This window comes from Lepisma saccharinum, chromosome 7 (genome assembly GCF_977018435.1).
Source record: "Lepisma saccharinum chromosome 7, izLepSacc3.1, whole genome shotgun sequence".
Taxonomy (NCBI): Eukaryota; Metazoa; Arthropoda; class Insecta; order Zygentoma; family Lepismatidae; genus Lepisma; species Lepisma saccharinum.
In genome coordinates, this window is record NC_139235.1 from 44,699,044 (window position 1) to 44,726,295 (window position 27,252).

Below are 27,252 nucleotides of genomic sequence, written 5' to 3' on the forward strand. Positions count from 1 at the left end.
ATAAAGAAACAAGAAAAATAGTTAAAAATCGGTTGAATTTTCTTTTGGTTAATTTAGAATGGCTTATAGAGCAAGTATGACATGTAGCGTTCATGTAACGGATCCTGGCTTTGAGGAAGTAGCTCTGGATTGGTATAACAGCCTTGAATCTGAAGACATTGATGCAGGTAGTGATTCCGACTGTGAAATAGAAAGTTTTTGTCATGCTTGACATTATAGTTTTGTTTTTCCTAAAAATAAGTTGTTCTTTGATTATTCTAACAGGATCTCAATGTTTACTTTTCTTATCCTTCTTGATTATTTGATATATAAAAAAATTATTTACCTAAATTTCGTTCTTTTTCAATGACCTCACCTTACAGTATGCTATGTCACAAATGCACTTGTTACTATTTTTTATCAAATTAGCACAGAACATATTCATGAATACGTAAGAAAGGCCTTAGCAATTGCAGTTTATATCAGAAGAGTCCAGCAGGCTTGATAGGTGTCAAACTATTATACAGGAGTCTGTGAGACTCCATGTCATTGTCTGCGACACAAAATGGGTCGTCATCGGTTAAGGGTTAAAGAAGCCACTCTGTTTTATATACAATTTAGTTCTAAAATATCAAAGTTTTCCGAATATCTGGAAAACAACTAGAGTTTGTCCAATTTTTAAGTCAGGATATTAGAACAAGTATTGTACACAAGAATCTAATTTCACAGTAAATGTTACATAAATGAAAATCAACATGGTTTCATTCCTGGAAGATGAACAACAACAAATATAATTAATTTTGTTCAAGAAGTACATGCAGCATGTCAAAATCAATTACCTATACATACGATCTATCTTGATTTTACTAAGGCTTTTGATTCAATTAATCACAATATTTTATTAAGCAAAATTTCAAGTTTTGGGTTGACTAGTGATTTTCTTGCTCTCATGGCCTCATATCTTAATGGTCGAAAGCAATATGTAACTTATAGACAATCAAAGTCGTTTGAATATATTGTGAAGTCAGGTGTACCACAAGGATCGAATCTTGGATCACTACATTTGTATTGTTTATAAATGATTTACCATTACAAATTGAATATTCTAAATGTCTCATGTAAAGTCCGCACGTTCATTATATCCCATCGGCAACCCTTTGATAAAACTTAACACTGGAAACAATAGCCAACAATAGCCAGACCGCTCCCGATAAGCGCGTGCACTCAGACGTTGTTGCCACATTTTCTTTACATTTCTTGTAGTTGCAAGGTGGAGCAGGCGGGTGCGTGAGCCTCTCGTTATTTTTGCGCCATAACCACGTGCCGGGTTGATTTTCTTAACTAGTTGTGTTGTGTTGTGTTATTTCTTTGTTGTGTTATGGTGCAGTGTTGTTGCTTTGTTATAGTGTTGTGCTTTTAGTTTTTATATTAGATTGTGGTTTTGTTATTAGCATGTGGAGACCGTGGGTTGCAAACCAGGTTCCTTCAGCAAACGTTGTTGCGCAGGAGAATTTAACTGACGAAAGTGACCCCCAGCCAAGTACTAGCAGCGGCAGTTCCAGAGTTCTAAGGAAAAGAAAGATAATTCTGAACAAACAAGCTCAAGAATTTGTATGCAGTGTGCACGAATATGTCTCCAGGAATAATTCAGGAAGAGGACCAATATCGGAGACAGCAAATATTTTGAAATTAGACAGGAAAACAGTGCGAAAGATCACAGAAAGAGGCCCAGTTACACCAAAGAAGCCTGGTAATAAAAAGAAAAAATTCATAAAGTGGACGAGTTTGTTTGCGATTTTGTTAGGAGAGAGATTTACAATTTTTTTTTCTAAAGGACGTGCACCAAGTGTCTGTGAATTATTAACACAACTGAAACTAATATCAGACTTCCCTTACAAACAAACGACGCTTCGAGAGCTTCTGAAGAAACTTGGTTTTTCTTTTCGTCAGCTGAAGAAAAGAAATGCAATAATGGAGTCGACAAGAATTGTTGCTTGGCGGTATCGTTACCTTCACAAACTCAACAGGTTGAGATCAGAAGGCTGCCAGATTGTTTATTTAGATGAAACTTGGTTCGACACTCACGACGTCGTCAAAAAAGGGTGGGATGATGGTACTTGCAACTGTATTTTGAAGTCGCCGTCAGCACGAGGAAAACGCATCATGGTGCTCCATGCTGGGAGCAGTGAGGGATGGGTCCCAAATTGTTTGTATCTTTCAGCTAAGAACATTGGAGATTGTAAAGCTGATAGTCATGACGAAATGACCGGACAAGTGTTTGAAAATTGGTTTACCAATAATCTGCTGCCAAATTTGCCAAGTGATAAGAAGTGTATCATAATTTGCGATAATGCAAGTTACCACTCGAGGTTGCTAGTGAAAATCCCAACTATGAAGACAAAACTGCAGGATATTATTTCCTTCATGGTGAGGCACGACATTCCAGTACCGAAACCTGTTCCTATAAAAGCCCTTTTATTAGAAATAACTAAATCGGCAAACATTACTAAAAAGTACGTAGTGGATGAGCTTGCAGCCTCACGTGGACATGAAGTGTTGCGACTCCCTCCCTACCATTGCATGTTTAATCCCATAGAACTGTTGTGGGCCAAGTTAGAATCATATGTGAGGAAAAACAATGTATCTCCTACTCTAAGTGCCAGTGTATGCCAGCTGTTGCGTGATGGAACAGAGACAATTGATGCTCAGCTTTGGTTGTCCTGTATTCAACACACCATGAAAATTGAGAGAAAATATATTAACCACGACACGGATAGTAACCAGGAGAGATTCGTGATTCACGTGGGAGACAGCGATGATGATGACGATGAGTGAATTAAATTAACTATATATGTATATTCTGAATAATATATTTTTCGAGTAGAAAAGTTAGGGGTATTCAGTGTAAATATGAGGATTTATAATATGCCTCTTTCCTATCTTTATTAATATTGTCCTTTTAAATCTTTATCTGTATTTCTTTTCTCTTTACATATTCTTTAATTTGTTTGTTTCTTTCTTTTTCTTTACCCTTTCTTTACCCTTTCCTTCAATTTGGCAACATCGCTTTCCTACTCCAGTTTCTTCAAGAGAAAACCGCCCGCTTGGGTGTTTCTTTTAACAAAGAGCACCGCTCCCTTTGTTAACCGCTGGGGATATAATGAACGCACGGACTTTATGCTGATGACATAAAGCTTTATAAACAAATTAATAATAATGGAGACATTAGGAAACTTCAAAGAGATTTAGATATGGTGTATGATTGGAGTATAAACAATGATCTTAAATTTAATATTAAGATGTGTTCTTTTATGGAGTTATCAAGTAAAATAAATACCTCTAAAATTTCCTATTTTATTTGTGGAGAAGTGCTTGAGAGAATAAACTTTATTAAGGACCTAGGTATTATTATGGATCGTAATATGATGTTTAATAAACATGTATCCTATACATGGTAAACAATGCATTTAGATCATTAGGTTTTCTAATAAAAAATACAAGGAATCTAACTAATGTAGACAGTATTTCTCTCTTGTATAATGCATTAGTTAGAAGTAAACTTGAATATGGTTCTAATGTTTGGTTTACATATTATAAATCCCAGGAGATGGTAATTGAAAGAATTAAAAAACGATTTTTAAGATATTTGTATTACAAAAAATATAATGCACCATCATATTCTAATAACTTATCATACAATGACGTACTTAAAGAGTTTAATTATTAAAGTCTTATTAATAGAAGGGAAATAACACAACAAATATTTCTGTACAACACAATGACTGGCATCATAGATAACCCTACTTTTCTCCAAAAGATATGTTTCAAAGCAAGGAAATGTGGCTTAAGGCTGTGACAATTGATGTCTTATGATATTCCTAAAACACAAAGATTCAAGAATTCACCATTATTTAGAATGTCCTTTGTGTACAACAAAATGTCTATATTGGAATCTAATCTTGATTTTAGTATCCCAATCAATGAGTACAAAATAATATTAAGACAAGTGTTTACAACATAAATTATCAGATTTAGTGTTATACTTAGCAATATATCACTGCATATGAATAAAAATGACAGTTTGTTTGTTTCTTTGTTCTTGTTTTGTATTGTTTTGGGTGAAGCGCTTCTAAATTGCTACTTGGGTGTTATATTATTCTATAGTATAGTTTAGTAATTTATATTACATTATATTTGTGTATGTGTTCTACCTGTGTTATGTCTCACTATATTATATTGTGTGTTTCTTTTTTCTTTTTTTGGCAACCTTCTGTAAAAGGAGATAATTTCTCTGTTGAAGGAAATAAATAAATAAATAAAATAAATTATATTTGTGTCTTGATATGTGTGTGGTGAGAGGCAGTAATACATAAGGTTGAAACAGAGAAAACATCTGCTTGTAACCTTGAATTTTTTGAAAGTTTTCCTTGTAAACCGGGAATTATACTTGGAATTTTATCATGGTTCTAGAGTGGCCACCCTGTTTCAACATAGCTTCCCGTAGTTCAATGCACCTATGCCAGCGCTTGATAAGGACACTGATTCCACAGGAAAAAAAAATATTTTGCACATGTGCGTAATTACTAGTGCACCACTGACTGGACTTCATCCTAATTCTTGAACTTCTATCCATTTTGTGTATCTTTCAGTGGACCACAGGGTGGGGTACAGTGGCAGCACCAGGATTAATCATCTGGGGGTGCGATGTTGAAAATAAAGAAAGCATGAAATATGCATGTATGTTTTAGCAGAGGTGCAACCATGAATTTTTGTCTGGGGGGGGGATACCAGGATAAACATGCCACTAATAATAATACTACTAATGACCATTATTAATATTATTATTATATTAGTAGTAGTAGCAGCAGCAGTAGTAGTAGCAGTAGTATCAAATACGTTATTATCCTCGTACATCACGCAAAAAGTGGAGAAGTTGGTGCTAAAGGATATGTGTTGGGCAAACTATTTGAAATTTTTTTTGAACACATTAAATTTCACATTAACTAATAATTGAAAACAAGCACACAAACTGTATTTTTAAAAGACAGAAAATGCATAATGAATAAAATTCTCCCTTATAAATATGACATGTACAACTTTCCTGTACAGCATGTGTTTTACACATATGCAACATTGAACGATGTAAAAAATATGAAAATACATAAGAAACACGTTGACACTAAATTGTGTACATATTTAAAGTTTCTTTAATGCATATATTTATTTTATTTTATTTTATTTTTATGTTGTCTTTTCAGCATTTTTATATAATTTTATACATGTAATATTTATTACAATTATTTGATTAATAGTAGCATTCTGTAGCTAAATCGTACATTTTGTTGTATACTGTATTAATACTGTAACTACATATGTATAAGAAATGTAAATTTGAATGTAATCCATGACACGGATTAGGTGACAGAACAGTCTCAGGCTGAACCTTGCCCACACAAAAAAAGAATTTGAATTTAAATATATATATAAAACATATTATTCAAATGCATCAAATCATTCTCCTCATAACAAACCAACAGCAAAAATGATATAAATCTCTCAAATGTGAGCCCTCCTTTTCATCAAAGCCATACATCATCAAATACATTTTGTTTTTCTTCACTTCATAACTTCTCCCTTGCCCCTATAGAATTAATTAACGACCACGGTTGGGGATGATATGGTCCCCGACCCCCCTCCTGTAGTTGCATCACTGGCTATCTTCCGTCTACCCCAGATGCTTCAGAGTCAGGACAAAATGTAATGTGCACGGCAACTTCATCTTTGTTAAAATCCCCTTCTGTTGCATTATCCCCATCAACAAACTTTGGGCTCCTCGAAATGGTACTTTACTAAAGATCTTATGTGGAACATAGAGGTAGACTACCCATCACGATATAACTCACGTTAAATAATTTCCTGAGCATGACCTCATGCACCTGATTTTCTTGTTCCAGTGAGACTTAAGAGAAAAGAGGAACAAGAAGTAGGAGGACAATAAAACAGTTGGTTTAAAAACAATGCCAAAAAAAGAACTCGCTGAGCTGTAGGCAAATATCGACAAACACAAACAGCCCACTTAAAACAAAAGAAGAAACAATTCTTAACAACAACACTGAGGAAAGAAAAGACAACGGCCTCTGATTTTTATAGAGACTGCCGCCAATACAGGAAAATATATGCATCTTCTCTTTCAATGCATGGCTGTTGAATACAATAACACTCTCACTACAATGCCAAACATTCGGGTGCTTAATGTGACTACGACATATGACACTGTAAGAGTTAATGTTTTCAACCTATGTTACATAGGTTTGAATAGGGGGTGCGGAAGAAAATTAGTAGGTGCACAAGCAACCCTTTCGTGCAACCCTTGTGCTGCCTTTGGTGGGGTAAGCACTCAAACAATGTCGCACTGGCAGTGTGTGTGGTCTCGCATTGTCACACCAGTTGACGAACACCAGACCACATCATCTCTGCAAAATGGCTGGTTCCAGTTTTTCGCACAAAAGGTTAAAGTAGGTGGTACTGTTTACATTATGACCTCTGGGCATGTAAGGGCCCATTGTGGTCCCAAAACAAAGTGAACATGAACTTTCTGGGACTCCATTTAGCATGCACCTCTTTCGGTCTGGGAGACAAAGGATGTCACAATTCCATTGTTATCCTTTTATGTTCTTATTCATAGAAACGAACCCAACTTTCATCTGCCAATGAAGAAATGCCTCAACGTCATCTTCATAACAGTGCAAAAGCTCCCTGCACACATCAACAGTCTGTCCTTCATTTCCAGTGTCGAACGTTTCGGAACCCACCTCGCACACTTTCCTGAACCTCAGAAGTGGCGCAGGAACGTTTTTCATTTGGGGGGGGGGGTACAAAATCCAACCTCCACACATACATATATACATATTTCTAAATTTGAAATTATCATACACCCCCCCCCCACATATATATATAGGGAGCATTGAAAATTCAATTTTAGAACAGTACACATGATTATTTTTTTTGAAGTTTTGATAAATAATTCTTATTTATTTCTTAGAATCTACAGCTATTTTTAAAAACAGCTTTTAAAAACAAATAACAAAACATATAAAGCTCTAGACCTCATTCTTGGTTCATTTGTAATTTAATGGAACTGAAAATCAGAAATTTGTGATATGAGAGAAAGTCGAGAACAAGCACACATCTGTTCATTTTAATGCATAGTGTGATTTGAAGAAGGGATGGGAGAAATTTCCCCACCCACCATTTCAGCCTCTGCTTATGCACAACAAATCCCAACCAGGGACTCACTAGATATGTAAACGGCATTATTAAATATAACATACTTATAGAGTTCCAGTTCATTTCAGTTAATTTTAGATCCATAAAAATATCATAAGCAATTTGTGGCGGATGTGTACTATACCATGTCTACTCCCTTTGAGATATATTCGTTATTTTCTCAGACTTCTAGTGTGTGTTCCAAAAAGTAGTTATCTATCAAAAACTAAAAACTGTGCCTTGTTGGACAGCTTTCCTTTAATGCTCTTTGAGGACTTGTTGAGAGCTGTTGTGTTTGTTGTATCACTTTAAAAACTGAGTCGTGATTGTTCCCAATCGACTCGTGAGTGGTCCAAGCTTAAAAGACTGATAAAATATTTGACATAGTAGTTATTTATAATGGAATGACCTGTACTCTATGCTCCACGTCAGCAAGTACATTTAATTGAATTATTTTTCTTCACTATAATGCCAACTTTGGCTAATCCCGAAGAGAGGATGAATGTTAATAAAAGAAAATCCAAAGGACTTCAGCCCGTTCTGCTTCGATTCCTGTTACTTGCCATGTGGCTGGGTAAACACCTCTAACACACTGCCATCTCACTCAAAGACCTTATGTATACCTAGGTACAATCGAAATTATACCAATATCTACAGCTCAATGTAAAAACAGATTCAGTACTATAAATCTATCCTTAACTGATCAGAGAAATTATTTAGAACTTGTGATACTTTTAAACTTGAATTTCCTTTCAATTAATGGACCTCCAGTGCATTGCTTTGATGCAGAAAAAAATGCAACAAAATGAAGCTACTGGCAAAGCATTGAACCTACAGGAACATCTTGTGTATTCACCTGACTTATATCATTTTCTTATAGTTTGATTTTATTAATTAACTTGACTCATCTCGATATCATTCTAAATTGAAATGGAACAATGATATTTCCTAGGCATTAAAACAAAGTGCGACTTTTGATTTTATCAGAGGGAGGGATAGACTTAGTGTGTTTCCTATCTCAATAAGATTATAGATATTTGACAATAGTTCACCAGAAATATAGGTTTCCATATTCTCCGCTTATCTCCTGAATGAATAGGTCCTTCTTGTTTTGGTCTCGATTCAGAAGTTTGTCAAAACTTGTTTGATATTCACTTTATGCTCAGATAAGGTAATAGGGACAGGATTTACAGTTTAAATAGAAATAGAAGTATCATACAAATAATTTAATTGATAAAATTATGTGGAATTTTCAATGCATTTATGTATGCATAAAATGGGAAAATTATAAATTCTGTTTATAGTGATGGAATATGAAAAGTTTATGTAATTATGTAATTTTGTTTCTGACAATTGTGAAAATATTTACTTTAGGAAAACCCTATTTGAAAAAATTGAAAGGAAAGAAGGTGATCCTATATTATTCTGAAACAGGTTTATATCTTATTGTCAATCGATTACCTCTTTAGAAAACTGTACCCCCCCCTCCTGCCCTACAGAAGCGGGGAGTTAGCCTGTAGCGTGATTTCCTGAAACTTTATCTTATTCAATCGTTTCACACTCTTTTAAAACAATTTAGATCTGTTTAAAAAGTTTCCCAAGAGGAGAAATGAAGCGAACTAGTACCACAATGTAATAGAATAAGTATAAAGTGGTTTGAATTTTATTGCAAAGGAAGATAATGATTGTAAACAATATAATATTTTTGTGTTGAGCTATTAGAACGTAGGTTATTTTGACAGCAGCACCTTGCACCTGTCAAATTATTTCAAGGGGGTACAACTTGATCTACAAATTTAAGGGGGTACTGTACCCCCTCAAAAAATTTAGGGAGTACCCCCCTGTACCACCCCCCCCCTTTTCCTGCACCACTGAACCTCAATATGTCATGACTGATATGGTGGGCTGATCCTACAGTTATTTCCATCTGGGAAGCAATTTCACAAATAGAAATAAGCCGATTCTCCCATTTCAAGTCCTCCACTTGAGCAATGTTGCTTTTTGTGACTGCATTAAAGAACGACCTGGACACTGAGAATCTTCAACACTGGTTATGCCCTGTTTGAACTTCTCAGCCCACTTGTACACTTGTGATCGACTCATACAGTTGTCACCATACTAAACTGTCATGTGGCGATGAATTTCTATCGGTTTCATGCCTTCAATCAACAAAAATCTCATGACACTTCGCTGCTCCAGGTTGGAGCACTCCTGTAACTGTTTCCGTGCAGGAGGGAGACGTGGCAGCCCCAGCTATGAATAGCTTGCAGATGCCTTCAAAAATAAACATATAACGATCACTGTCGTATTATAATTTTTTTATACTACAGTAAAAACCTCGTTAATCCAGACCCCGATAAGACAGACTTCGCTTAATCGGGACAGGCAAAAGGCAAAATAAAGAAGAAGCAGAATGCAAGGTTTTAAATGTGGCTAGAAGTCAGCAATCGCATTTGTCGTACATACTGCATTGTATGTACGGTATTGCTTTACATTTGACTGTACTATACCGCGTGAGGCACCTAAAAGTACCACCTGAAATAGCGAAGAAACCAGAAACAGTAGCGATGTGAGGTTTGCGGGAAACAATAATATCAAATGGGGCTCGTAAATCGGAGGTATGGGGTGGGTCGAAAAATATCGACCAATGGGGCATCTGGAGCAAAGTCATATTTTTATTTAATGGAACGATATACAATAACATGAATAATATAAAAGAGCACACGCAGAGAAACACAACGCCGTTGGTCTCATGCATCTACTGCACATAGGAACGAAGATATGGCCATGTGAAAATATGTAAACAAACTAACAAGTGGCCCACTTGACCGTCAGTACCACGGCATGTACAAGTATGAGATGTCGGAAGCCATTGGACAAGATGAAGACAGAACGTGTTAAAGGAAGAAAAAATACAGTAGACATCGTCAGCACCATGTATTTGACAGTGTTACAGCATAATGAAATTGACCATGACAGTATGTCGAAGAACCACTGCGTAAGTGTAGCATCTTGTAGGGAATGTCCCTACAGGCCGCAGTAATGCGGTGTTGCAAATCCTCTGGAGTTGTTGGCACATCCCGGTAGACAATGTCCTTCAGCTTTCCTCACAGGAAAAAGTCTAATGGTGTCAAATCTGGGGAACGAGCCAGCCATTTGACAGGCCCTCCACATCCAATTCAACGATTTGGAAATGTATTTTCCACACATGCTGTAGCGCGTCTTGCACTGTGAGCTGGGCACCCGTCATGTTGGTACCACATTTCCCTCCTTGTCTGAAGTGGTATGACCTCCAATAGTACAGGCAGTTCATGTTGTAAAAACTGTATGTATCGGTCAGCATTCAGTGTCCCTTGTATAAAAAAGGGCCAATGAGATGTTCACCCACTATACCACACCACACGTTCACACTCCATGGGCGCTGGCGTTCCACTTGGCGAAGCCAATGTGAATTTGTCACCGACCAATAGTGCATGTTCCTTAGGTTGACATTTCCATGATTGGTAAAAGTTGCCTCGTCAGTGAAGAGGATACGTGACAAATCGGGTGTGTCGTGTCGTAACAACCATGTGCAAAACCGAACACGGTCCACAAAGTCATTCCCGTTAAGTTCCTGATGGAGGGAGATATGATATGCGTGAAACTTGTGTGTGTGCAGAATGCGCAATACACTTCGCTGACTCATCCCAGCATCCCTGGCAATTTCAAGGGAGCTAACGTGCGGATTCACAGCAACAGCGGCGAGAACATTTGTTGCACCTGCCTCACCTGTAGTTGGCTTGTTCCGCACATGTGCTCGTGGTGTTACACTTCTGGTGTCTCTTAATTTAATAAATAACTTACCAAACAGACGTCGAGATGGCTGTCATCTGTCCGGATATCTCTCTGCGTACACACGGTAGGCTTCTGAGGCATTCTTTCAGCATTCCCCATAAATCAGGATCATGTCCGCTTTTTCTATGTTTGTGAACACCATAATCTTCGCTCTTACCACTACGACTGCTTGCTATGAACTAACACGATCTCGTGGACCTGCTATCAAAACTTGCTCTGCGTAAAGGCAGTTCTGTCAGGCACCTGAGAAGTCTTACATGCCATGGTACTGACGGTCAAGTGGGCCACTTGTTAGTTTGTTTACATATTTTCACATGGCCATATCTTCGTTCCTATGTGCAGTAGATGCATGAGACCAACGGCGTTGTGTTTCTCTGCGTGTGCTCTTTTATATTATTCATGTTATTGTATATCGTTCCATTAATTAAAAATATGACTTTGCTCCAGATGCCCCATTTGTCGATATTTTTCGACCCACCCCATACCTCCAATTTACGAGCCTCATTTGATATTATTGTTTCCCGCAAACCTCACATCGCTACTGTTTCTGGTTTCTTCGCTATTTCAGGTGGTACTTTCAGGTGCCTCACGCGGTATAGTGTATTTAGGCCTATGCCCTTTAAATACACCATAATAAACTTGTTTTGTTGCTATAAACAGTTTTTTTTTGCACTTTCTACTGTTCTTTTAGGTTATTTCCGTTAATCCGGACTTTCATTAAACCGGTCAACTTATCCCCCCCATTAGTCTGGATAAACGAGGTTTTACTGTACTTTTTGGGTTTTTTATTGAATGCACCTTGTATCTGGGCAACGCAAGTGCCCTCTCTGCACCCCCACCTCCTTTTTGCAGGAAATGCTTTTTTAATTTGATTTTATTGCAGGTTTGAGTATAGTTGTCACGTTCATTGGTTCCCCTACAGGCGGCTGGCTGCCTTTGGAACTGTACCCTGCCTGCCCCCTCTCCTAATGAGAAACTATTTCCTTAGCAAGACCACCCCAACAAAGCTCCAGGCAACGCATTTTTGCCATGCTTTAAGAGCACGGCGGAGGGAAGTCGACGTGCTGCACTCAAAGCATGTGACATAAATAAATAAATCGACACAGATAATTAATTAAGTGTTGTTTCTTCATAAGGGAAGTCCGACACACTTTTTAAAAGTTTCAATAGTTCACTCACTGTCAGTGACTGTCCTTTACTATAGAGCTTGTAAATCTTGCGTCTAATAAAATCACAAGTAAACTCGTCCACTTTGTTCAATTTTTTTATTTTTTTTATTTTCAGGCTTCTTGGTGTGATTGGAATCACATTTTGCATGGTTTTTCTGTCTAACTTTAATATTTTGGCTGTCTCTGCAACGGCTCCTTCTCCTAGCTTTTTCTTTTCGACATATTCGTGCACATTACACACAAATAATTAACTTTGTTTGTTCAAGATTTTGTTTTTGGATACTTTTCTGTTCGGTGCTCCGGAAGTGCTTGGTTGAGGATTATCTTGGTTTGTTGAATGATCCAGAACTTCGGTTGTGTCCCACGGTCGCCGCATGTCGATACCATCCCTGATTTTACCGTAATATTTCTAGATAAATTTTTTTAAAAAATACACTTTGTCAATCCAATAATACGAACTCACATACGCACCTCACACTGCTCTGTTGTTGCGGAGTTTGTGAAAGGCAGCGAAGAGAATGCCTTGGGGGAGGAAGTGACTTGGCAACGTCCAGCCAGTTGATAGCATGCTCACCCTGCACGCGTCACAGGATTGCAATGTTCTCGAGGGTGGGAGGAACTGGTTTCCAAAGGAAAGCAACGAGCTTTGATGCCACCTGGGGATCCAAAGAACGAGGCAAATATATGTATTATCGCCGAGAGAGATCTCTCTTGGTTTCTATAGATTATAAAACCTAATTAACTTCACTAAAAGAGCTAGTATCTCTTCATTTGATGAAGATTTTGCAACTTCTTCTCATTAAGAACATGATACTGTCAATTTTGCCACATAATACATTAGTTATGGATCATAATTATGTCGAGTGTGTGTATAATAAACAGGTAATATTTTTATTTACATTATGACTATATCTAGCCTGTCTCCACGGCAGGTACGATGCCGGGGGTGCTGAGTTCGAATCCCAGCCTGGGCACGGATGTTTGTGAGTGTTAAATCATCAATTTCATCATATCATCATTCATCCCTATCTTCACAAATTAGCCAAAAGTGGCACAATAAGCAAAGTAAAATAAAGCAAATCAATCAATCAATGACCGTCTGTCTTTTCATCTACTTTCCTATTTGCTGTGGTCTCCAGAGTCGAAGCTAAGGTTGGGGCCCAGTCTCCGCCAGGTGCTGAAGCAAACAAAGAGCTGAACATGAGCAGAAGAAAAATTGTAAACAAATACACATTATCGCCTATTAAATTAATGTTACTCTGTTTGCAAATGAATTGAATTTTTTAAAAATTCTTGCTCGCTTTTGACAACTATTTCATGAAGCTTGTACATACAGGTATTCATTATACAGTGTAATTCAAAATGAATGGTGCAACTTGACACAGTTATTATGACGTTACTATTTATAATAGAAAATCTGACAAGGCATCTATATAAAGAAACGGGAAGTTTTTTTTCACACTTAGCAGGCTTATTCTGTTTAGCTGATGCTCCACCATGATCGCCAGTGTCGTAAAATGGCTAATGACCAGTAGAAGACGTTTTTGTGTTTCACCTATTGAGAACACAGTTGTTGCTATGGAGATCGAGAGAGGACACTTGAGTTTTGGAGCTGAAGAGAAAGGGTTATCTTGGGACGAAGTTGGGTGTGAGTCTTGTCGTTTAAAGTTCAGGAGAAAACATTGTTTTGGACTCAAACTATTTCGAGAGCAGGGAGATGTCATTCGGAGTGAACTTATCGAGAACCAGTTAAATAGACTTTCTGTGTGTGCGAGACTAATGATGCGAGACTAAGGAACACCTATTTGATGAGATCTGCTGCATGAGACAGGTAATCCCTTTTCATTAATCATGAACTTGCCGGTTCAGTCGTAAAGGTATTAAAATCAAATTGTGTGTGCCACCTTTCATTTCAGTGTTTACTAAGATTATGTTTGTTGTACATCCTTCGCATGCTCTACGGAAGCCTAAGCTACTGGTTGAGAAGTAACGCATCCCCAGGTTCGATCCCTGTGCCATTAAGGTAATGTTGAGGCACCATGATTTGGTGTTAATCATGGTGTGAAACCACAGTTAAGTGTGTTGTTTTACGATAGGCACTTAATCTGCTGTCTTTCACAGCACCTCTTTTCCATGTTTGCACGCTACAATTTCAAAAATTTAAATCTTAAAAAAGGTTTTCAGATATCTCACGGGAAATACCGAGTATCACGCCCTTATACCGAGTATTCAGTAATATGCTGTGCATATTAAAAAGGGGCCAGAATTGAGAATTATGTGCAGATTGTTTCGTTGAAGTTACAGGATAGACAAACTATTCTTGTATTGATTAATATCGCCAGAAAATAATGTGTGTTACATTAGTGGATGTATATGTTATTTACAATGTTATAGAATTTCTTTGGGAAGGTAATGAGAATGAGACAGCCTTGTAAAAGTTGTATGAGACCAAGACTTTGGTATGCTGTTTGTAAAACTTTACCAAATTTCTCTTCAGGACATCTATCCCTTGAACGCTGAAGGTGGTTCCAGTGGGAAGTGTAAAATTGTGCCATGTTAAAATAAAAAAATATGTATTGGTAACTATAGGGCAGAAAGTTTATCCTGGCACGGGTTCCGCCAAAACCTTCTGTCATCTGCAGGGCATTGTTGACACCAGTGGCAGTCCTTCCATGGGTCAGCAGGAACAGGCTGTTCCCTCCTACTTATCGCCCATTTTAGCTATTTAAATTACCTATGTTAACATAATAAGAACAGTTTTTTTTTACCGAAATCAATGTTTCCAAAAGTAACTCTGAAAAAACTCTTTCACCGTGACTGGATGTTTGTTTCACCTACCTTCATCTTTTCATCCTCTACTACCTGACGCAGAGTATTTCCAACCATGCGTAAAGGTAAACGATCCCCACAGTCCCTGAAATTCTTACTGAGAAATATCTTCTGAGAGATATAGGGGATTCGTTTTTCTTCAAGTTTTTTGCTGTGCTGAGTTTAATTGTGTCATAGTGATACCTTTGAGTATAATAAGTCCATAATTTCCAAATCTGGTGGTGAAATTGTGTCTGACATTCATAATGAACTGGAAAGAAATCTTGTCCAGTCTAAGCACCTGCTAAGTGCCTTAAGTTACCTAGGTTAAATGCTGTGAAATAAGCTCCAGTCCACCTCTTCTATCAGCCCCAAGACCAAAGTTTCAACACATGCAGCGGTAGGAGAAGAAAGCAAATGTTGTGAGTGTTGTGTGATAGACTGGCTGAAGACTAAAGCTTTTATTTAGTTCATTGAATTTTGCAGAAAAGACAGCAAACCAACACCTATCCTAACTGAATTATTAACTAAGTATAGTCATTTGGTGGTGCAAGCACAGAACATTCATGTCTATAACCAGTGGTCAGAAGTAGCGAGCTACTTGTAGAATCGCTACTGTAGCTAGCTACAAAATTTGTAGCTGTAGCTGTAGCAACGCTACATTTTGAAAATTGTAGTTGTAGCGGTAGCGAAGCTACAAATTCCTGTAGTTGTAGCGAAAATTTCGCTACAGCTACATTTTTTCTCAGCATTTTGAGGTGAATTTTGAATGTGGAAACAGCGTCAGAAAAATCGACAATAACCCTTAATTTTGCAGGAGATTCATAAAGACAGTCTATTACATGGAGATACAGATTATCTAGATTGTAGATTATAGATATCTGCGTAATTGATTTAATTAGTATCTGAATAATTCAGATATCCAGATAACTAACTGACATATATGAATATATTCCTGCTGACAGCTACGTTTTTTTAGCTGCATCGCTATTTTGGCGAGAAACATGCCTCGTTTGCGTCAACCCCCGAACAAATCCTGTGGATATTCATGGTGTAAGAGACACCAAAATGTCATTAATTGCTGTGTAAGACACAACTTGCAGTGCAAAAACGAGCGATGGAATTTCCGCTGCACTGACAAGGGAATAGTGCCAGCAATAAATGGCTCAGTACGTTAACAGCATTGATCATCGTCAGTATATAAGATCTCACCAGCAAGAAATTATTGTTACAAGAATGATCGAGTTTCTGGAATTACAGTTATTTTCGAGATAGTATTTGTTCACAAATTTTAAAATTACAATACGTTTAGAACACTCAGGTTTACACGACAGTTTCCTCAATAATTTTATCATATTGCAAAAATTATGTTTCCTGCAGAAACGACAATTTTCTTTAGTTAATATACATTGTTTTCAAATCTATGTATGTCTCCTACTTTTCTGTAACTTTTGCTAATAATGACATCATCATCATCCTTCGCTGTTTCCTGCCTCTGGCTGGGTCGGCATAGAAGTCAAGCCTCTCCATTTTTTCCTGGTCTTCTACCACTCCTCTCTTTTCAAGGTGTTCCAATCTTGTCCTCCACTTCTAACACTCTCCACTATCTGCTCTTTCCACAGACATCTTGGTCTCCCCCTTGGCCTTATTCCCACTCCTTGTTCATTGTAAGCTCTTACTGGTAGTCTTTCTGCATCCATCCTCTTCATGTCTCCGAACCATCTCACCTATGCCTGATCTATTCTGTCCTGAAGCTTCACTACGCGCACTGTCTGTCGGATCTCCTCATTTCTTATTCTATCCCTTCTAGTCTTCCTCAAACATTTAATCTCCATTGCCTGCATCTTTCCTTTGTTCTCTATGTCATTGTCCAAGTCTCTGCTCCATACGTAATTATTGGCACATAGTATGTGTTATTTTGTACCTTCTTGCATTTCATACAGGGAGGTTATTTCAGTCGTTTACCGTCAGACCGTCGGCCGCCGAGCGGCCCCTTCATGCAACAGGTTCCGGCAAATTGACAATGAGGATGAATGGTTTATTTAAATATTATCTTATCTATAGTCGTTTTCTGCCACTTTCGGCTAATTGTGAGAACGAGGAAGAATGATGAATGATGAGCAGTGTGGGAATGGAGGAACAGGATCTCATCCTCCCAACTTGGCGTCTTTCCTACTTTTTGTTTTGAGTCCATTTTATGCATAGATAAGCTGATCGAGACTGGATCCTAACCACTATGTGCCTCCGCTGGGTATCGAACCTGGGGCCCTTTTGTAGTCAAAGGGCTCCAGGTACTTTTCGTTCAAAATACTGACTTCATATCAGTCCATAAAAGTGAAATATTTATTCTCAAGAAAAATATGTTGATGTGAACATAAATACGTAATCCTACCAAATGTTATTTGTGTATAGCTGTAATAATTAATTTGGGTAACACCCTAATTGCAATATTCATATATCAAATTTGAATTGATATGCCACTTGCATAGATATGGTATTCTCAAAAACTATAGTAAAAATAAGTAATTGAAGTAACACTGCTATCAAAATTATCGAATCACTGGAATCATGATAAAAAATAACAGAATCTATTTACCAGTAGTAGGGGAATTTTTTAATACCCATATGGTTGATTTCATTTCTTTTATGCAGAAGTAGCGCAAAAAGTAGCGAAGTAGCGAGTAGTGAACAGGAGTAGCATAGCGAGCTACTTTTTGGTAAATGTAGCTGTAGCTGTAGCGAAGCTACATTTTGGAAGAGTAGCTATAGCTGTAGCGAACTACTTTTAAAATGTAGCGTTCTGATCACTGTCTATAACAATGTGGCAACAAAGGACTCAGATTCCCCATGCAAGAGAAACTGCGACCCCTGGTAGGCGGAGGACAAGGCATGTACTGTCTCCAAGGCTTCTGCCAATGGATGAAAAGACCCACATGATGCCACGGAAAGTCGCCTAGCCGAAGGAAATCTACCGATTGACGCCAGTGTTCCAGGTTAAACCTTCTAGCCTGTACAAATGGAAAGCTACAAATTATAACTTGCTTATTTTTCATACAGTCTAGGCTCCAAGCGTATGTTAAAAAAAATACTATAATTTACCAAATAGAAGTTTTTTCCTTAGAAATTTTAACTCTAAATGGCCCTCATGTAGACAATGTCAGAACATGAGGGTTCAAAATGGTACTTGCATATTGCGTGATATGTGTTCCATTCTTTTGGCAAGAATTGTGCACTTGCTGCATAATTGAAGAAAAAGAAATTCTAATGTAAAAGGTTTTTTTTCTTATTTTGCAGCAAGAATTTATCCCCTCCTCCCAAATATAGCCAGAATAAAATGTTACCAATTTCTAATAGGATGCGTCAAGGCTTGTGTAGCACTCAAAACATGTATATCCCAACATTACCTGAGTCACGTTTTATTCCAAAGTGAAACAACAAATGTAATTTATAACACGAGGCGATACCGTTGACCACAAGTACAAATTCTAACTATTCACCGGATAGAGCGACCACAAAGAAAAGAACCTTTGGCCAAAAGTCTCTGTGCCCCATCCCCTCCATGCAGGAGGATGGGGCACAGGAGTCCTCAGTCTGAGCAGGCTCTTTTGCCCATGGTTCCACTACAGTAATTATACTCAACATAGAACAGTATCTCATTAATACAGGGTGTCAAAAGTCTTTGGAGACCCTTTTATTTTGAAACCTGACAGGAAAATGTGAAATCTGGTAATGGGAGATGGTAGTAGAAGGGGTGGGGGAGTGCAACTTGTAGGGTACATTGTGACCATGGCTGCCATCTTGAATGCAGGTTTGAAATTACAAATGGGAAGGGGGCATGTGGTATATCAAATTACACTAGCGTGACCTCAGGAATTAAAAAATGTAATTGTTTCTTTGATATCTTGTATCATTCATTTGCAAGTTATGAACACTCAAAATTTGAAAAGTCTCATTGTGACGTTCATTGTGTCAGGTGATTAAGATGTCTCTGACAAAGGAACAGAAGATAGAAATGATCCTAATATCCAGGGAACTCAGTTTCAGACATATCGCAGAGGACTACAACAGGCAGCAAGCAGACAGACATCCAGTATCGTACAGCACGGTCGTGTACGTTATCGGCAAATTCCAAAAAACTGGCAATGTGTAAGATAGGGCACGTAGTGGTTGACCAAAGACTGCCTCCAATGAGGAGACGGCAACGATGATTCTAGCATTGGTTGTGAAGAGTCCCAAATGCTCTCACTGGAAAGTGGTATCAACCAGTCCTCCGTTGTTCGGATATTGCATACCAATCGCTGGCATCCTTATAGGGAGAATTCACACAGAAGAGACACGAGACATGAGAGTTTCGCACTGAAGAGCAGGGTTACTTGTTGTTTTATGCACAGGGCTCTGGTTTTTCACAAATGCTTAAAACTTTTAAAACCAAGTGTTTTAAACATGTTTTTTTTCACACTTGGTTAAAACACATTCAAATTCTTCGTATTTGATAGGTTGTGGTTATTTGCATGTTATTCTGTATATAGAAATCTGTTCGGTGGCTGAAAATGTATATTTCATTTACAAAGAAACATATCGTGATGAATACCCATGAATCACGTTTAAAACACCTGGCTGTTTTTCTTACAGGTGCTTAAAATATTTAAAAAATTGAATCCTACATGAATTAAACCATTTTGGTCCTCACTTAACACCCTGCAAAATGTGCACATTGTTGATAATGTCAGTCGCATTCACGATAAAATATATTAAAAAAGCAAAACAAAAAAAGACAGAGTAGCTACCACATAGACTCAGTGGGTCTGGCAACTGTGGATTAGTTGAAGCTTCTCAAACAGCCTACATGCGAGACTAGTGTATTTTAAGAAGTTAGTCAAGTATTTACTTTACAATAGGAACACAGTACATCCTTGGATGATTAACAGATTCTTTATTAATCATTATTCATAGAAAATTAGTCTTCTTGGCATTATGTTTTAAACGTTTTATTTTTTAAAAATGTTAATTTTTTTTGGTTCTTGTTTAAAACACTGTTTAAAATATTTACAACATGTTAAAAAAACGGTTTGTTTGGTTTCTGTTTTTTAAAAAAAATTGCCAACCCTGCAGAAGAGACAAGATGCACGCAACACGCAGCAAACAACACTTTGTTTCTTTGCTCAGTTCGCATGAAGATACCAATCTAATTGTATTAATCAGTTTATTAGTCACCCGAGAAAACTTAACAAGAGACATTGCTACATCTAAATCGCATTGTAAAATTTGTGCAAGTTATTGAAACTCGGGAGAGGCATGTTGTGCATGAGAAAACTGAGATATAATATGCACTGACATCAAACTCTATACGCTAGACTTTCCAGCCTGGATAAAGCGAATTCCTAAACACTCAATCTTTGTGAAACCATGTCCCGGTATTTTTTTAAAGTCAATGCCCTTAGCCCAAGAATGTCCTTGTAAATACCTTTATAATATTAAATATTCTATGCATGAATTGACATGTAAGTATGAAATAAAATATTGATAAATAAGTTCTAGCATAATCGTAAAGAGTTATAATAGTTTGATTACGTGTGTAGAATTGTTGACAAATATAAAAATATGAATGACAAAGTGGTAATGTCTTCTTGTAATTAAGTGATGCTGTGTTCGATAACCAGTGGAGGCACATTGTGGCGTGGGTCCCACTTTAAACTGTAGGCCAAGTCCTGATAAGTATATTTGTGCATAAAATGGACTTAAAAAACGAAAATTCACAACTCAAATATGATATTCGGATTATGATAGTCTCAACCATTTTCAGCAGAAACTTTCGCAGCTCAGTATAGTTGATCCTACTCACCGGGAATTCCTTGAATTCTGGGAATTATGTGTGAATGCTACTTGAATTTTTCTCCATAGACGTGAAAAATTACAACTTTTTCTAATCCAAATCCTATTCACATTTTATGCAAATAAAAATGATTTTCGTAAAATTTTCTTGCTTGCTTCACTCGCAATTCCTGCTTTTCTTAGTCTTATTAAGTTTATAACCATAGCTAGGAGGCGGCGGGAGTCGGCTCTGGGTGCCGAATCCTCTAAATGAAAAATGTTGTAAAATTGATTGATTTGTGGTTTTAAGTCCACTTTATGCACAGAAAGGCTAATCGGGACTGGACCTACAGTTTGAAGTGGGATCCGAACTACTGTGCCGTGTGGAGAAAAAATAATTGAAATTGTTTGTTCCGTACAAAGTCCGATTGTTTTTAAATTAAGGGATCGTAGATAGGCTATGTGAAGCCTGATATTCGAAGTTATTTGGCTGCGAGAGGTGTATCGTAAGAGGGTGTATAACTCTGAAAAGCTACGTCTACACTTAACCAAGCAAGGGGGCTAGCCCCGTGAAATAAGGACACTCACGATTAACTTTAAACACTATAATTGACTGGTCTGGCAAGGGTGTGAGAGAATGAAAGACAAGGATAGAGGAACGTTCGTTACCTGTAGATCTGGAAGTGACGATCGACTCTCTGGTTCGTTGATGAAACTCTGATGAACTCTCCTGAAATAAAACTCCTTTCCGATAGCGTACTACTCCTCGCTGTAACTCCTTTTGTAACGTTTGGTAACAACTAATCACGCCATAACTTTCTTAGTTCAACAACTTGTATAATTCCGAGGCGCTAACTGTGCACGCGATAGATTTCAGATACCGACTGGGGAGAGAAATATTCTCCCGAGCTATTTAAACGAAATTCGAACTTCGGCCGTTGAGAGACCGCGTCTCTCAATAACGGTGCTTTCAGCGTAAGGCTGTGTTTGCAGTATCTTCCTGCGATTCCGGAAGAATTCGTATCAGCGGTTTTTTACATCCGCTGAAGATCGCAGGTGGCATTTGCTTGAAAGAAGCTCTTTCCAGCTTCTTTCATACTCGGGCCCTTTTTATGAAATGATTAGGCTATCGGACTATGGCGCCCGGGGTCCCGGATTCGAGTCATGCCTTGGGCATGATACGACACACCTGCCTGGGGCAAAAAATTAAATTCACGCAGGGAAGTTAATTTTTTGTAACGCGAGCCCGGCCATACCAGTCAACTCTAGAAGATAATTTATTTACACCAACCCAAAAAAATTACTATTATACAAGGGTGGGTGTAAGGAAAAATAAATTTTACACACAACCAAAAATCATGCACTTAAAGAACTTAACATGCTGGATTATAAACAACATTGATGGCACGCGTACTACGCGGGGTCAGCTGATGCTGACTCGCCATTTCTCATGCCGTCACCGTAGCGGTGTTTATCACTGTACACACGGAGCACACGCAAACACTGTAGCACCCGTAAGAGAGCAGAAAATGTATCTTTGCTTCCTGGGCAAGGTCAGTTCCATTGCATATAGGTCAGGAAACGCGGAGTATGTTCATACACTTTCAAATGTTTAAATAAGTTATTAAAAAAAAACTTGGGAAGCAGCACCCAAGAAAAAAATTGCCATGCAATATATACAGCAGGATCAACCTGAAGGGTTCACAAGTACAAACATCGAAATTGCGATATGATATATATACATGGGGCGTTCCGCCCTCAAACTATTGTCTGTTTAGTTAATACACATAATTTGAAAAGGGGAAAAAAATAATAACAGTAGTGGCAGAAAATTGAGGTAGAAAATAATTTAAGTCTTTCTGCCGGTCTGAAAAAAAAACTGATTCCCAATGTGACACTTCGAGTTTGTGTTTTTGACATATAGTACTGGCCGAAATGTTGGTTGGCCAGAGGGAAACAGAAAAAAAAGACACTTAGGTAGCGTTCTTGATGTAACTGAAGGATATCCCATTAGCAATCGCAATGGCGAGCGTCCATTGCTAACGGAGATCGGCGAAATGTTCTTGAAGATCCGGCGACGAGAGTCAAACCAGGAACACACGGAGCACACGAATCGACCCGGACACACGCATTTGTATACGCGACGCGACACACGCACAGAGGAGATATACCGGAAACTGGAAACAAGTTTATCCAATGAGTCCGAAAAACGTCACCGAAAGGCTATTCCTGGACGAAGGAGAACACACTGGCAGTTTGTGCGAGGGAAAAATTTCTGACTCGCGAACAGTGGAAGTCCAGGAGGAACAGACATGCGAAAACGGCACTGGTAGAGCGTCCATTTTCACATTTTTCGGTGATTGGACCCGAACACACGACGCGCGCGATGTATGTTGGGTAAGCCTGGAACCGGTGTCGAACCCACGAACATGTGTGAAGAATCCTGACTCCCATTCGGAAATCTTCATACTCCCTAGCAATGTTGTTGGTACCATTGATGTCAATGGTTGGCTGTTGGGGCTGAAGAACCATTATGTAGCTTTCCACTGCTGGGACCTTCACAGCACGGCCTCTGTCACAGACAACACTTGTGCTGAGATGGAGGTTGCGTCTGCCTGGAGTAGGGAATTCTCGTGAGTTCGTGTAACCAACTTTTCGTACCAGAACTTCCAAATTTGTCTTGTTGTCTCCTTCAATGCTCAACTCAGTCAGATCACTGTTCGTGAGAAGCTCCATTCCAGGCTCCAGAAGCTCCATTGCTGGAACCTCCAGGCTTTCCTTGCACTTGTGGAGGCATGCCAGCACTTCTGGTTTCTCCGTCTTATGAAGCAGCACAGACAAACCAGCCAGGTAACCTCGGAAATGATGTTTCATCTTGTTTTCTGAACCTTGCCAGCAAGCTCCAACTGTCAATGTGGTGTTGATTCCTTTGGTGGGGTGAAGTGGCCAATCATCAATGATTTCAGGATTCTTCTTCTCAGATTTGAACAGCTGGCCATCAACATAGAGCTCAACATCTGGGAATTTCACTGACACAGCATAATGATGCCAGTCATTGTCACACACCTGAGGTAACTTCCATCTCCACTCAGCTGGTCGGAAAATGTTCAGGTCTCCTTGTGAAAAGTCACGCCTCATCAACACGATCAATCTGCAGTTTCTCACAAACACAGCATAATGATGTCTGTTCATTTTGTGATCATCAGCGGAGCAGAGAATGTGCTCTTTGACATGTCTATCCTGCTCTGGATTCTGTTTGTGCTTCATCCAGGTGGCAATTGTGAATGAACTGCTCAAGTTGTGATCTATCACTTCTGGAGGAATGACAACAGCATTGCTGGTTCCATCAAATTCAAATATTTGGTCTGATTCATGGCCATCGTCAGTGGGCAAAGATTTGGTCCATTCGGTTCCAAGTCCTGGGCTTGGCAGCAGATCTATGCTCTCTATGCTGGCACCACACAGCTTCCTCTGGCTTTGCACAGAGTATGTGTCTCTGTCACACCCTTTACCAATGTGGCTGGTGGCCAAGCTTACTTTAGCTTCAACATTATGGATATTACATGGCACATCACACAATTCTAGTTCTGCGTCTGGAAATAAATCCTCCCTTCCAGTTCCCGGTGCATAGTCAATTCGTTCTGGGATTCCTTTCCAACCCAGCTTGCACACCCTGTTCACTTTGATGGTCACCATGACTGGAATGGACTGCTTCATTCCACAATCATAAGCAACTACTGAAAGAATGTGATTGTGGCTGCGTTCATAGTCCAAGGGTTCAGTGTTTCTGATCACTCCTTCATTGTCGATGGTAAAAGGTTGATCATTTGTCAGAATTTCATATTTGCAGATATCTCCAAATTTTGGAGTGCAGTCCCTGTCAGTGGCTTCAACTCGAACAATTTCCTCATAGAGTCGGCCTTCATCAACCTGACATACGTATGACAGTTCCAGGAATGTTGGAGGGTACTCATTAATATCCACCACAGAAATATGAACTGTTGCATTTTCGGATTGCTCTCCAGAACAGCTCACAGCAGCAATGTCAAATTTATAGTTTTTCCTCTTCTCGCAGTTCAGAGCTTTCCTCGCCCTCAATTCAGCCTCGCCTCTCTCTTGATCTTTCAGGACTATCTCAAACGGTGCTTCACCATGATGTTTGTTAACGATTTTAAACCTGCAGATTTGTGCTCCAACTGCTCGAATTTTTGGAGTAACTTCCACTAAAGTCTCATTCTCTTTTACTAAACCGTGGTAGCCACTTTCGAGGATAAGAATGTCTAGCCTTGGCACTCCATCCCGCGAAGTAGCTGCAGTCGTCACGTTTATTGCTGCCACAGCACTTCCGAGACATGCCAAAAGTAATATATATTTGCCCACCATGAGTTTTGTTGCAAACACTTATCACAAATTTCACACAGGGGACTAGAAATTGTCAAAAAATAAAACGTTCACACCACCATAGTACGAGACCGATGGTTGCTCCTTGTTCAAGTCCCCAGCCCGTCCGTAATGGCTTTTTCCTGTTTTATGAACCCCCTTATACTCGAAGGCCTCCAGTTCAATGGAACGGCCGGGGAGGATATCACGTGCTTTCTTGACCGCGTAGACAGCTTTGCAACGCTTAATGAATGGGATTCCGGAAAAAAAGTTGCGAATGGTTTCTGCTTTTCTGGCAGGTTCAGCGCTTCGTTGGTTCGAAGGCTGGAAAGCTGTACAGGTAGACGAAGCAGTGACCTACGATTATTTTAAGGCCCAGTTGCTCGACGAGTTTACAGATTCGGCCGATAAATTGCAGCTGAAAGAGAAAATCAAATGTCGCCTCCACACGGACGTCGAATCTGTCACGGAGTATATTCGCGACAAGCAACAAATGTTGCACCGTCTCGATCCCAACATGCCCACGGCCAAAGTTATCAAACACTTGACCAGGGGCCTCCAACCGGAATTTATGCGCGAGACGTACCGGCGAGAATACACTTCCGTCCCGGACTTTTTACGCGATTTAAAAGAAGTCGAGAAGCTTCAGTTCCTTATAAGAAAACGTAAGGCTCAGGAGCTTTTGTCCGAAGCTAATAAAGATTCCCTGCTGCGCCAGATGGGCGACCTTACCGCGCAGAGTCCCAGGAATCTCGCGTTTCAAGACACCGCGGCCCCGGCTCAGGATCTCCCACGGACCGGTGAAACTCCGGACCTTGAACAGAAAGTCGCAGCCCTTCAAGCTGAGCTTGACTCGCTCAATCATAAATATGAAGGGAACTCGAACCCGAGACCTCCGTCTAATGAGACCGGTCTCGCAAAACAGTTAAAGAACTTGTCTCGAAGGATCGATGCACTTTCCAGTGCTTCTGCCAGCCAGCAGCCGCCTGATGTAAGGAGGCGCGATGATTTTTATCGCGCCCCCCATAACTCCCGCGCCCACTCCTCTAAAGGTTCTTTTTGTAGCCAACACCAGTTTCGCCCGCAGTTCAACGATTGTAACAGGTCTTCCCGGCATGAACAAAGCCAGCAGTGGCCGGGCGAAAATTCACGTTTCCAGCCCCCACGTTTTCAATCCCCATCGCCGCGAGTGGAACAAGGGGAACGTCGAGACGGAATTCCGTGTTCTCGAGGTTCTTACCCCCATCGCACAGCCGATGCTTGCCAGGCCAGGGAAAATAATTTAAAACGGCCACTAGCGACCGGGGCAAGAGACATGCCAACGCCCCCAGTTGATAACTGTCTATCCGTTCAGATGTTCCCAAACGCAGAGTTGGTATCTATTAGCGTATTGCAGGCAGGTAAACCGTATAATTTCATTCTTGATACGGGTTCTATGATTTCGGTAATTGGTGCCAAGGACGTTCCAGCAAGTGCACCACTTTTTCAGATTCCCACTCTCATACAGGGTGTGACAAGCACACCTCTTGCGGTAAAGGAGATCGCGCTTTTAACGTTTTCCGTAGATGGCTTTACATTCCGCCACCCCTTTCGCGTTCTTACGACGTTTGAACAGGGTGTAATTCTGGGGAACGACTTTTTAAGTAATCAGCGGGCTACTTTGGACTTCCGCACAAATCGTCTCACCCTATATCGTTTTGGATCTCCAGTCAAATCTACTCTTAGGGCCACTACCCACAGGGCGTTCGACGTGTCTATCAAGCTCGCGCACATGATAAAGGCTAATCTCACTCCCGAATTTGTCGCGGCGAGGAAGATAATAGTGAAACCTTGGTCTCACCTTTGTATTCCCGTGCGCTTGGTGAATGGTATTGCCGATTCCGACACGTTATTGGAACCTGACGTGCCATTTCAACAGAAATCTGGTTTATTAATACCCCGGGCTATTTTAAATGCCCAGACCAACCTTCTCTGGATTAGCAATCCATTGACGCACAAGATTACC

General features: G+C 39.3%; 2 protein-coding genes across 2 annotated transcripts in view; both read right to left on the reverse strand.

Annotated features, from left to right (window-relative positions):
* The window catches only part of LOC145989835 (uncharacterized), a 151,736-nt gene that overhangs the window by 14,151 nt on the left and 110,333 nt on the right, over positions 1-27,252 (reverse strand). The gene's annotated exons all lie outside the window — the stretch shown is intronic.
* LOC145990070 (calsyntenin-1-like) lies at positions 23,091-25,360 on the reverse strand. The gene has a single exon (XM_083125725.1). It carries the CDS (start codon positions 25,248-25,250, stop codon positions 23,091-23,093), a length of 2,160 nt encoding a protein of 719 aa, XP_082981851.1. The 5' UTR covers positions 25,251-25,360.